At 42.6% G+C, this 13560-nt stretch overlaps 1 protein-coding gene across 14 annotated transcripts in view; it reads left to right on the top strand.

The window, feature by feature from the left end:
- The window catches only part of caska (calcium/calmodulin-dependent serine protein kinase a), a 141351-nt gene that overhangs the window by 107173 nt on the left and 20618 nt on the right, over positions 1 to 13560 (top strand). For 8 of the 14 annotated variants that reach the window (XR_005209696.1, XR_005209695.1, XM_037790792.1 and 5 more), the window contains 4 exons: positions 854 to 931; positions 6296 to 6343; positions 8514 to 8594; positions 13352 to 13540. Coding sequence is in view for 12 of the 14 variants with exons in the window: in XM_037790792.1 (XP_037646720.1) it covers positions 854 to 931; positions 6296 to 6343; positions 8514 to 8594; positions 13352 to 13540 (396 nt within the window). In the remaining 2 variants the exon portion in view is untranslated. The remainder of the gene's footprint in view (positions 1 to 853; positions 932 to 6295; positions 6344 to 8513; positions 8595 to 13351; positions 13541 to 13560) is intronic. The other 6 variants (XM_037790790.1, XM_037790791.1, XM_037790798.1 and 3 more) reach the window with 1 other exon arrangement.

The following is a 13560-nucleotide window of genomic DNA, read 5'->3' as shown; positions in this document are numbered from 1 at the left end:
CTTGTGATGGGAATGAAAGAAAATTCAACTGATTCAGAGATCCTCTAAAGTAAGAAAGCAAACTGTTTAACGACACATTGTTTGCACGGCATTATAATATTAATTGGATTTTAACACCATATCTTCAAATTGTTCTCGCTAGTTTTTTATTAATGAAAAGAAATAACTTTGTAGATTTTGTTGGGTTTTTTTGGAGAAAAGACCTTAGTTGACTAATCGTCCATTTTGGTCTTAGTCTTATTTCTTAAGTCGATTAGTAATGTTTTTATACTTGACTTAATGACTTATTTCTAAGAAACGTATGAGCACATAAAGTTTGATTCCTTGTGGAGAAACTTTGATCTGTTGATTAATTCAATTAATCGGTTAGTCGTCTAAATCATATCAGTGATATTCGACTAAGTATTTCTGTTCGAGGACAGCCCTACTACTTTCTGGCCTCATAAAGCTACAAAGCTTTATCCAAAAGAATAAATAAGTTGTGCATCTTCGTGTTGCTTTAGCGTCGTCTTTAATGACATTACATCTGGTTAAATAAAATAAAGTAAACTGATTTTCTTCAGGTAAAGTTATTTTCCAGCAGCTCGTGTATCATTCTGTTAAATGAAAAATGAGGGTTGTTAGAGAGACATGTTCACTTTTCAAAGTATTGAAAAAGAGTATTTCTTTATACATTTCAAAACAATATTGTAGTGTAGAAACCCGTCTGGCATTTTACAGAGGTTTAGCAGCCGTGATCAACTTTATCTCACCTGACAAACCCGTTGATCGGTCAGCTGTTTACAAGACGTCGTTGATCATGTTGACCCCACTGTGTCGCTCTGATTGACTTAATTTTAATCTTTTGTTTCAGCTCTACGATAAGATCAACACCAAGTCGTCCCCGAATATCAGAAACCCCCCCAGTGATGCCGTGCAGAGAGCCAAAGAGGTGAACACACACACACACACACACACACACACACACACACACACACTTTCTCACCTTAAAGGGATAGTGTGGGTGTTTTGAAGTAGGGTTGTATGAGGTATGGAAAATGTATTTTAGTCACCTAAAAGAATCAATATCAGACGCATTACCTTGCCGTCCGACAGCCCTTTCTGAAGGTGAACTGAAGCCGTTGTATCCATCAATGCTCTCACTAAAGCAACCAGACTCCATTGAAAAAAACTGTAATTTGACCTTGCAGAACACAGAGGCTGCTGGTCTACTTTTCTTGTTTGACTTTGATGAATCCGAACTAACCAAAGCACTAGCTAGGGCTGTCCTGAATACCATTTTTATTGTGCTTCGAAGGTATTCAAAGCTTCGCGGTGCAGCAGGCTGACATGTTCTTCTGTCTGTCTGTCTCCATCTTCCCCGTTTCAGTGCCCCACTACTGTGCACACACGCACCTCTACACACAACAAACAGCGATATCCGTGTGAGAATAACTAATAATAATTCATGTTAAATATGAAAAATTAATCATGTTGTGGATTTATTCCTTATTTCATGGGCTATTTTGGGATTTATACTTTATTACATACTATTACATGGCAAAAAAAACAAACAAAAACAAAGCAATTCAAATACCGATTTGGAAGTCGATTACCATGGCAACGGTTGAAGCATTCAGGTCAGCCTTACCAAAGTCCCACAGTAAAACAAACAAACTAACCCATCGAGGCAGTGGTAGACCAACCTCCCGTCTTCTGCGAGGTAAAATTACTGTTATTTTCAATGGAGTCTGGTTGCTTTGGTGAGAGCATAGAGCTTCAGTTCCCCGTCGGAAAGGGCTGTCTGAGGGCAAGGTAAAGCGTTGAAAATATTCTAAATATAGTGCACACTTAAACTAATATTGATTTTTTTAAGTGGGCCTTTCTTTTAGACTAAAATATGTTTCGCTTCCGTGCGGTAACTCCTGTTTGCTTCTCCAAGCTGGGGATGTGCCGACGGTCATGTAGTGCAGGTAATACGAATACCTCATACAAATCCTCTTCAAAACTATCCCTTTAAGACGAGCATATATGCACTTCCATGTTTGTCCTGTTCTTCTTCATGTGAGTTGTGTGATAATGAATGTAATACGCTGTGAAGATGACAGTCTCACTAGTCGCTGGCTTTTCTCTTTAAGCTCACACTTCTGTATTAATCCCTCTCTCGCTCACTAAAGCTCTAACGCATCATTCTGCTCTCCTGCTCTGCTCATGTAAAGAAGCTGCTCTCAGTGTGATGTGGGCGTCTGGGCACAACCAGGTGTGTCCCGGGTGTGGGCCTCAGCTACATTTAATGTCATTCCTTAGAGATAATCTTTATTTAAAAAATTTATGAAAATGATTAGAATAATCAAAATCTTCATCAAGAGTGGGGCTGCGGAAGTATTTAAGGGTCTGTTTGATGAAATTCCAACCTCACGGTGGTCATATATCATAACTAGAGTGCTCCCTTACAGCGAATACAACTCTGTAGGATATTTCTCACGCCTTGCTCTTTGCTGAAACACGGTTAATATTGGATCAATGTAATCCTGAGCTGTCACGAGAAAAAACCTAATTTCTGTGAAGCGTAGGTTTAAAAGGTCATTTATGCCATTTGAGAAAAGTTTTACGACGCCGCGGTCCACGAGAGCAATTTAATAAGTAATTTTTCCAATTTTAAAGTTGATGGGAGTCGCTGGTAAAAATCAGTTTAGTCAGTTTCTGAAATATTGACCTTAAAGACAAAGATGGAGAGTGTTAAGTTTTTTGCTTTTTGGGTCCACAGAATTTATATTTCAGCTTCAGATTTCACACTTTGACAACGGCGGCGTTCTTTCATTCACTTTGTGATGTAGAAGGATAATGTCAAGGTCTCATCGCTGAATAAGAGTCTGGTTGTGTCCTTTGATTCACTGTGATAGTGAGTGGAAATCACAGCATGCAGAAGGTTTGCAGTGGAGATGGCTTTATAGATGTGTGCTACTGAAAAGGAGACGATTACTGACTTGCTGCATGTTGTCTTCGCTGCTAAAGAATAACTTCTGTATTTTTCTTCCATGTTTCTGTGTCTAACTGACTAATAGGGACAACAACTTGTGAAATTGGTCCAGTATTGAGAGAGAGCGCTGTAGACGGCAGCTGCTCACGGGCTGCAATGTAATTCTATTGGGGCAAGCTGGCGACATCATTTACGTCCACTAAAAGTGTTTGTTTTTGCCATGACAGGCTCTGATTGTTATTATAAGTGTCTGACGTTATGGAAAGAGTCTCGCTCAGGGAGAAGTCTCGTTCTGAAATCTGGCGAGGTGACGTGTTGCCGGAAGACAACGGTGGAATAGTGGAATACATCCATGGTGGAAACGAGAGTGTTTGTTGTGTTGGAGTACAGAAAGCATAGCTTAGTGTTATCTAAAAGATTTTCAATGTCATGGTTGAACATTTAGATCTCTTATACTCCGTGCAGGTTTTTCCTCGCGGCAAACAGACACTTGCAACTTGCTGTAAGTCGGTGTAGTTTTTACGTATGTTGGTCACAGTGGCAATGGTACACATAAAAGTGCTCTGATCATCCTGCTATGTTAATATGATTGGCAACGTCCGTTCTACTCCTATGTTCTATTTCTATGGGACAAACCAAACACGTTTTTACATTACCTGAAGGCCACCGTAGTTCTCCGACACGCTTGGAAAAGGAGGAGGGGTGCTCAGTTGGTTGCAATCTGCAACCTCACTGCTAGATGCCACTAAATCCTACACACTGGTCCTTTAAAGTCTAAAGTGTAAAAGAGCAGTACTTTCGTTGTTTCCCGGTGATGATTTTACAGGATACACGCTAAGAGCATCTGGAGGAGGCGACATGAACGCGTAAACTCTATAAATACAGGGGACAGGAAGTCTAGACCTTCTTGCAGTTTGGTTTACAGCTACACTGAAATTAAATTGACTCAAAAAAATAGAGAGCGAGAGATTGAATTATTCAATTATTTCTGCTGAGTTATGGAGTCCTCTGTGAGCTTCCTCTCAGACTTCAGTGAGCTCTTGAGGTTTTATTTGTTCGTTCGTGATCCGACTCCCTGTGACTCGGGCTCATTGTCAGAGCAGCTGTACCACAGAACCACTGGCCTGTTTACACAGAGCTGCTTTAATAATAATAATAAAACCTCTGGCTTCAGTGTTTGACCTTCCTCATTAGAGATGCTGCTGGATGTAACGCACACACACATCAAAAGTGTGTTTGTGGGCGATTAGTGTGTCTTTCTTTACAGAGTGTAGCATTATGGTCTCTGGGGTCTGACACTGGCTCTGATGAATTCACACACACACACTGTTATTTGGGCTTCATGTGTTTACCTCTCAGTGTCCTCTAACACTCGAACAGGAACCGCTGCTTAACAAGGGGTGTGAAAGAAGTGTGTGAGGGTAAACGTGTGAGTGTGTCTGCGCGTGCGGATACACAAAACGCTGCTGTGTTTTCCTGCGTTGTGTGCTTTGTTCGAGGGGAGCAATTAAAAAGTCTGAACAGTGAGGGAGTGGGTGAGGGCTGGCGTCTTAAATCCCAGCGCTGTTAAAGACGGAGAAAGCCATTTAGGGGAGCCGAGCTCTCTTTTATGTGGCTTTTGGTTCATGTCAAAGAGACCCGGCTAATTAACACAAGCTCTGTTACGCTGTGTCCGAGAAGTCTGCTTCACAATTTCCCTACTTAGATCAGTCTGGATGGATCAAGACTTGTGGATGGACCCACAACAGATGTGACGCTGTCTGTGTGGGTTTTGAGGGAGTGATCTTGTGTGTCTTTTATTAGGGTTGTCTCTACAAATAGCCTTACAGACACTTCAGCATTATAAACACACTTAACTGTGCATTTTTCAAGCATCTCAGAGTTTGAGTTTGTCCTGAGCAGCTTAAAATTCTTGGGAGTGATGCATACATGTTATCAAACGCAGGGATAAAATTACTTTTATCAGCTTTTTATACGTAGGAAAGTAACATTATCTGCTCCAGGATTGAGGAGAGCTCAAGTTTGTCTTCACCTCTCAGGAGTTCCCAGCAGACGGTGAATGATAGAAGAAATGACCACACAATCTGGGAGATGTGGGAATATAGAAAGCAAAACTTTTTGACTCAGATGGTGTTACTCCATACGGACAACTACTTTTTTTCTTTCAGAACAAGGTCGTTTTTCTGAGCTTTCGCATCGTGAATAAAGGCATTTACCAATCACGTTGTGCGGAACCGCTTGAGTTGCTCCTATATTTATGAAACGACAACATGGAGGCTCCGTAGTCTGAACCAAACAAGATCCGTTCCTACCTTTCACAATAAAAGCCCTAGACATACAATATTCACAGGCGAGTATTTTGCATTTTTATGTCATTTATTCGTCACGCCCCCGGTGTGTAAAGGCCTTCAGTCAGTTAGTTGACTAATCAGTCGTTTTGGTCTTAGTTGACTCGGATTTCTTTATTCAATTAGTCATTTTTTATGCTTTTTTCATGCTGAATGACTTATTTCCAAGAAACGTATGAGCACATCTCTGGTAAACACCAGATTTAAACTGATGCTTTTGTGTGATTCTTTGTGGAGAAACTCAGTTTTTGCAGATCTGTCGATAAAATCAATTAAGAAGTTGACTAAGAATTTCTTTAGTCGAAGACGGCCTAAATTTTTAATCCTAGAATCAAACAGAAAGTTGTTCAATGCTCGGCTTTTCCTGTGTTTGACAACCACCCGACTGTATTAATATACATCCATGCAGGTGGGATTCTGACTTTATTATTTTTGGTCCAAGTAAACGTTAAGTAAAGGTAATTCTGCTGATGCTTGAGGACTGCTTCAATACAGTTTCACCTCAGATTAACTCATCATTTAATGTTGGTTGTGCCTTCAGGGACGACCCCCTCTTCCTCCTCCTCCTCTTCCTCCTGCTTCACTCCTGTCTCTATTGATTCACTCTGGCTGACACTGGAATTCTTTGAACCAATCAGACTGCAGCTTCCAGTGGACTCTTGTGGGTTTGTGGCCCAGCAGAGCAGCGATAAGGTGCTTCAAAGCTTTGTTCTGACTGCACTAATATCTCTCTCTCTTTACCTTCGAACTCATCAGCTCAATGAGTCCTCTTAGCGTTAGAGAGCTAATCTTTCTTGGGAGTGAAGTTAACTGCTTTGGCTGTAGATACTAATCTCACAAATTCACAGCCCATTCAAACTGGCTGGCATTGATTAAAGGCAGGGCGGAGTCTCACTTTCCCCCTGACCTCTGTCATCACCTGTGAGCTCTCTAATCGGGACAGTCAACAGCTTGTGTAACCTTCTTCCTGTGTCTTCCTCCACTTAAGAGTTCCTCCCAAGACGAAGCAAGTGGCGCTTTGAAACATCTGGAATATGTAAGCTCTCGACACACCGCCACGGTGCCAATGTTCACGATACTAACGTGTAGAGCAGGAGGCAGAACTGGAGCTGGTTTGGACTAAGGGGAAGTGAAACTGGAAAATATCCATGAAGGTCACCTCCTGGTGTGATCTACTGGTGTGACTCAAAGAAGGACACCTCTTCCTTTATTTAGATAAACAAACAACATGAATGTATTTGCAAGGCTCAGCTTTTCTTAGATACAAGTAGGGGGTTGTTAAGGGGACTAAAATGATCAATAAAGCACAAATAAAAGCAGGATGGATACCTGTGACCCTCAATATCACATCTGAAGGAGCAAAAAACAGCACTATACTTTCTGTAGTCAAGAGAGAGAGAGAGAAAGAGAGAGAGAGAGAGAGAGAGAAAGAAAGAAAAGCACACATAGAAGACACTTAATGGATTCAATGTTAAAAGTTAAAAATCAGCCAGTAGACGAGACATTAAAATCTAAGGTGCAAAGTAGTGGAAAGGCAGTCTGTCCAAGTTCAGTATTTACCCTGAGAGGTAACGAGAGTGAAGCAGACCCGAGATCTGCTCTGGTGAGAAGTGATGAACTGAGTCTTCTTCTGCAGGAGACCGTTCTAAATATAAACATATTTTTCAACTTGGACCCTATTTTCCCATGTGTTTGTGTCTAACTGACTAATAGCGACAACAATATCTGAAATTGGTCCAGTATTGAGGGAGTTCGCTGTAGACGACAGCTAATCACAGGCTGCAATGTAATCCTATTGGGGCAAGCTGGCGCCGTCATTTACGTCCACTAAAAGTGCTTGTTTTTGCCATGACAAGCTCTGATTGTTAACATAAGTGTCTGACTTTATGGAAAGAGTGTCGCTCAAGGAGAAGTCTCGTTGTGAAATCTGGCGAGGTGACGTGTTGCTGTAAGACAACGGTGGAATACATTCACGGTGGAAAGCAGAGTTTGTTGTGTTGGAGTACAGAAAGCGTAGCTTAGTGTTATATAAAATATTTTCAATGTCATGGCAGAATATTTAGATGACTTCCACAATATGGATGAGGTCTTTGAACTCAGTGGCCGCCCGTATTTATTAGAGCCAGAGTATACGGATATTCAGATTTCACAAGGAAACTTCTCCTCCAGCAGGACTTGGACACAATAACAAACAGACTGGATCAAGAGAAGGTAAGAAAAAGGGTTTATTTCTCTGTAGGGTCCTTTCCATGATGTTGTCAAGACACTTCTAATAACAATCTGAGCCTGTCTGCGGCAAAAACAAGCACTTTTAGTAAACGTAACGTTACATTGACGCTGCTCACTTGCCTTCACAGCTTGTTATAGCGCTCTCCCTCAATACTGGACCAATTTCAGAAATTGTTGTCCCCATTAGTCACGTAGACACAAACACATGGGAAAATGGGTTAAAAAATAGGGCGAGCAAGCAGCGTGAGAATAAAGAATATCTCCATAGTGAAGCACAGACATGCTGGTTGACTGTACACTCATCTTCTCGTCCTCAAAACAGAAATATTCTGATATAAGAAACACTTTTTTTTATTTAGTTTCTGTGCTGTTTAAAGGTGAGACTGCCTGTCCAGCTGAGAATTCCCAGGTATATATACGATTGGACAGTTTCAGTACCATGGAAGTGTGTGAATGGCAGCAAGATGCAAACTTTTTATTTCTGGTTTCTTGAGACTAAAACGCATTTTGTCTTGTCAGCATTCAGTACAAGCTTGAGATTGTATGGCACTCCGCTGATTGACAGGCATACTAAAGGAAGGGAGAGCATCATAACTTCACAATGCAGGTTTCAGTAGTACTCACACACTCACACACACCCTCAGAGGCCTCACCTCTACAATGCCACATTCACCAGTCAGGCGCAACATAACTGGAGCTGACATCAAGTCACGTCCAAAAGGGCAGGAGGAGGCGGGGCAGAGCCTTGACCGACTCCCTTGACTCCCTGAGTGGTGTCCAAAGTTGGTCTCACATTGGCTGTGGAGATGTTGGAGGCGGTGTCAGAGCCAGTTTGATTGGGGGGGTTGTTTGGTCGCTCTCCATACGCTGTCTGCAGGTACAAAAGGGTGCTGAGGTACGAGTGTGATTTGGGCGTAAAGACGAAGAACTACTGCGAGTTAAAAAGCAAACTGTTTCCTGTCTCTCTACATCTTCAGGTACTGGAAGAGATCTCCTGCTACCCAGAGAACCACGAAGCTAAAGAACTCAGACGGATACTGACCCAGCCGCATTTCATGGTGAGTCAAAAAAAACCACACAAACTCATGTCCGTCATACCTCTCAGACGGGTTCAGGAGGCCTCTTAACAAACATTTTGCAACTTCACTCTACGTGAGGTTAGAAAGCACTAAAAAGAGAAACACAGGTGCTTTTTCAGTTTCATTTTCTACATCATAGTGTCAGTTAGAGCACTAAAGTGGTTTCATTTTAATCCAAATAAATGTGGCAAACAGATATTCAATGTCACAGTCTATGGTGTTTATTTAATATTTGAATGTACCTCTTAAATTGAAGTGAACACACTTGAAACATCCTTTAAGAGTAATTCTGCTGGATTAGATGCGTGTTTGGGTCTGAGGATGTGAGCAGCAAGGAGTTAATCCAGTCAAGGGAAAGTCACTGTAGGGCTGTCAGCAGCCTCCCCTGCTAATCCTATCACATTAATGCGTCTGATTTCCGCCTCTGATCAGTGGTCGGCTCGATATCAGACAGACAAGACCAGCAGAGAGAGGGGGATGCAGGGGGGGAGGGGGAGGAGACAAAGGAGAAGAAAAGTGTATCAAAATGAAATGATAAGGGAGTGAGAAAACATCAGTGATGAAGATGAGTGGAAAGGACTGTGAAGTGCAGGAGGGAGGGGAGGGGAGGTGTGGATGGAGGTCAATAAGGCGTAGTCTGATGAGATGTGCTGTGTCGGGTCAGAGGCCCGGCGCCCTCATAGCGCTACGAGAGCGTAAACTGACGGAGGGAAAGGGGCACCGTCGAGTTTTACATTCCAACGAGTTCAAGTTGGCGAAGTGCAGACGAGCTGTGTGAGGATTCAGTGTTTTTCAGTCCTCACTAGTTCAGCATTTTTGAAATACAATTATTAGCTTTCTTTTCTGAGAGAGAGAGATGAGAAGATCAGAACTACTCTTGTGTCTCTCTGTTATGTGCAGCAGAGTTAAAGTCAAGAGGTGATTAGCTTAGCTTAGCATAAAGACTGGAAATAAGGCAACAGCTGGCTCTGTCCAAAAGTAACGAACACGGTGTATCTTGTTTGTTTAATCCAAACAAAAAGAGTTAGTTGTGGTTTTCCACCCGGTAAGACTGTTATCAGGTCATTAAAAGGGGCGTTATCAGTGGTTATAAGCCTCATAGATGTGGGTCAGAAGGGGCCTGCTACACCTACTAGTAGCATTGATTGATTTTAGCATTGATTCATGTGGGCGCAGACCACTAATTTCTTTAACGCAATCGATTTTCAGAGGTTGTAGCGGGCTCAGTTTTAAAACAGCAGTGAAGATACTGGTATCATATGAAACTAGAAAACCATCATGGATAATCATGGACAATTATGCAATTAATCGATTAAATATTTTAATAGATTGACAGCCCTAGTTAGAACGTGTTGCTTTTAAGTTTCCCCCACACTTCTCTTGTCTTGTCGTCACCATGAGGTTACCAGGCGCCTGCTAAGTAAGCCAAGATAACCGGCTGCTGCTGGCTGTAGCTTCATATTCAACGGACAGATATAAGTGTTATTGATCTTTTCATTTAAAATGGCAAGAGACTCATTTTCAACCACCTCCTTTGTGCCATAAATGGAGTCTTCATTTTCCCGGGAGATCGTATTCGGGGGCAGACAGAATTGCATAGTGAAAGTGAGGATTATAGGGAACCAATCTAAATGCTGATGGTGTCATTATTCTACAGCCATTACTTTGTGCAATCAACATTCATTTCATAATGATAAGTTAAAGCAAAAAACCTGTCTACTGCCACTTTAAGAAAATTGATAAATAGCGAGCTAAAGACACAAACCTCTAGAAAGCCTGGTTCTGTCCAAAGGTAAAAAAAAAACAATCTGCTTCCCAGCACCTCTGAAGCTCACTAATGAACACAATACATGTCATTTGTTTAATCCGTACAAAAACAGAAAAACAGTGTTTTTAAGCAGAGTTACATGCTGTAATTATTTCTTGACAACCAGTAGTTAATCCATCCACTCAGCACTCCTGTGCAAAGTGTCGTCGGCTATTGCCTGGCAACCTCGCTTTGACAACGAGACTCTGGGATGTCACCGAGCCCCAAGAAAATAGTTCCAGCAACCAAACTCCCCCTAAAAAACCTCAAATTGTCATTTTTTACATTTCTCTTTGTGTATGGATTTTTTTTTAAAAAGTGTTTCAGCAGGAGGTTTCACTCCGTAGCTGTTCTGGTTGCTTTCGATCATTTAATTTCCATTTTTCGGAGCACTTAAAGGACTTCTCATCCACGTTACTATATCTTAATAACTGAGATTGAAGCAGCGTTTCACAAAAACAATCACAAGATCCACTCAGTAGTAAATTAATAGGATTTAGAGGCGTTGGTAGGCAGATAAGTATATTTCCCAAAATATTGAACTATTTCTTTAAGGGTTGTCTTCAGACTAATGTTTAAGATGTTTGAGGTTAAAGGTGCTAAATGCGAGATTGAGAGCTTTGTCCACACGGCTCTCAACATGGTGAGAGCTGAGCCGGCTAGGGATGCACCGATCCAACTCACAGCTAACGATGCTAACAGCGCTAACAGTGAAAACAAAGGCAACAGTGCTGACAGAGCTAACAGTGGGGGGAACCGGAGGGTGGGTGCTACGCTTCCGCAATGGCGCCATCGGTCTGGACGGCGTTATTAGCTGTAACCGCCATATGAGAGCAGCGCAGAGTGGCGGCCGTGAGCTAGGGCACGCTCACATGCACTAACATGAATTAAAAGCACACACAGCCGGCCTGGATATGTCAACAAAGCACAGAGAAGCTCTGATTACAAAACACACAGAGGGAGAGAGACTTCATTCTCTGCTCAGGTAGACATTACTCCTCTATATCTTTACATGGCTAATAGTTGTTTGATGCTATATTAATGGTGTGGATATCTATAGAGAAAATGTAAGATAACTGTAGAAGAGTGATAGCAGTCTGCTCCTGTTTGAAACCTCCTGCAGCAACTTATGTCACTGATTGACTTCAGTATTTTCTACCGTGACCTTTAGAAACGACCTTTTCTTTTCTCCAACTACATTACAAACAGGATCTGTGCAATGTTACATCATCTTTTCTTTCATGTGAAAACCTCTGATGTCAACAAGCACCTTCTGTTTGTTATTGAGGTTCGCAGCCGCGTTGAATACCGAAGGTTGTTTTTAAAAAGTTTGTACTTTTCAGAGAATTTGACCGGGGCATCAGATAATCTCAACATCTCTCCTCTAACTCTGACGCTCTGCGTTCATTATCTCTCACACTCTTACTCACTTATCTTTTTTTGTGGGTTTTGCTTTTTTCGCACTCACTCAAGCACACCTACACCACACAGCATGAGAGGATTAGTTAACCCCTTAACCCTGTCCTCATTTGGGCACAGTCACACACAACCTTAACTTCCTCCGTGTCTCGGAACATGAAGTTACTTTTGTGTGTGATGTAGTTTGACATGGAAGTTAGAGACGCTGCCACTGCCTTCACGTCTCTGCCTCTCTGATCTGCTCTCCATCCTCGGGTGTGTGTGTGCGTAAGTGCGTGCGTGACGCAAGACAGTGACAGGTTTCCCCTTTGTTGAGGTTTGGCTGCTGTCTTCTGAAGTTCAGACTGGTTTGTTAAAGTGCCACTCAGACTCTGTGGCTGTCAGTAGAGTAGAGCTGAACTCTGTGGGTGTGAGGCACCAGCGGGCTCTGCAGCTACACGACACAGGCTGCTTTAACTCAAACAGACAGAGGGGATACACAGCAAAGGCACCTGAGGAAAACGGGGAATACCTGAAACTACGGCGGAGTAGAGAGTGATGTAAATCCCTCCTGCTCGTTAGCTGTCTGACTGGAGAATGAAGAGATGCTGTCCATGCACGTTAGTGATATCCACGAGTGAGGTGGTATTTTTAGTGTTCAGGATTCCGCTCACTTTGAGTCAAATGTAAGAATCAATACAGTTACAAAACAAGTATTGAAAGGTTTTATTTACATGTTTTGTTGAGGTGGATTTTGATGATATTCTGTCAACTCTGAACAAGTAAAGGGTCGTTCACATGCTGCATTTTTTGCGCCCTCAAATCCATTGTTGTTGATGTAGACGCGCAGAAGGCACGCTCAAAAGCGAGAGCTGGCTAAGCGCCTATTTTTCAGGGTGCGACAGCTGCACCCCGAGATAAAAAATAGTTCAACTTTTGGACCGCGGCAACGCGCACCGAATGTCATGGGACGAGGAACAACCAATCACAGCCGGCAGACGTCTTTTCTGTCTCCCGTAAATATCAGTCTACAGTAAATATATGGAGGAGAAGTGAATCATTTTAGTGCAGGGCTACGTAGAGCTTTACGATCTGTTCCACAAACTATTTTACTTGCTTCACCCTTTCCGTCCGAGGACGTCACAACATCTGGTTGAAAGGTCAACCGTCAAAGTGACACAGACAAATCAAGCCCTAAAGTTACTGTGAGGGATACACGGTACTGGAAATCCATTTATCTTTGTTTTGACTTTGTTTAGTTTAGTCAGTGAGACTTCCTGCTAAATTACCACAACTTTATCATCACCATCGCAGCACGCAGGTTTTGGTTGCTCAGTAACGACAGGCATGACAGGAGCGCAACCTCCCAATCACCTTGGATAAAAGGATGAAAGCGTTTTTAGACGCAACATGTGAACGGCCCCTTAGCCTCCATAACTGCATTTCCTTGGATTTCTGACCCCAAACTGTCCCATCTCCTGTTTTTAAAGTCCGAGCTACTCTAACTGTGTCTGCATGTGTGTGTCCGCAGGCTTTGTTGCAGGCCCACGACGTGGTGGCCCACGAGGTTTACAGCGACGAGGCTCTGAGGGTGACCCCTCCGCCCACCTCGCCCTACCTGAACGGAGACTCCCCGGAGAGCACCAACGGAGACATGGACCTGGAGAACGTCACCAGGGTCCGCCTGGTCCAGTTCCAGAAGAACACAGATGAGCCGATGGTACGCAGTTTAACATATTT

Source organism: Sebastes umbrosus, chromosome 13, assembly GCF_015220745.1.
Source record: "Sebastes umbrosus isolate fSebUmb1 chromosome 13, fSebUmb1.pri, whole genome shotgun sequence".
In the NCBI taxonomy this organism is placed as follows: domain Eukaryota; kingdom Metazoa; phylum Chordata; class Actinopteri; order Perciformes; family Sebastidae; genus Sebastes; species Sebastes umbrosus.
This window is presented reverse-complemented; position numbering and strand designations above follow the sequence as displayed.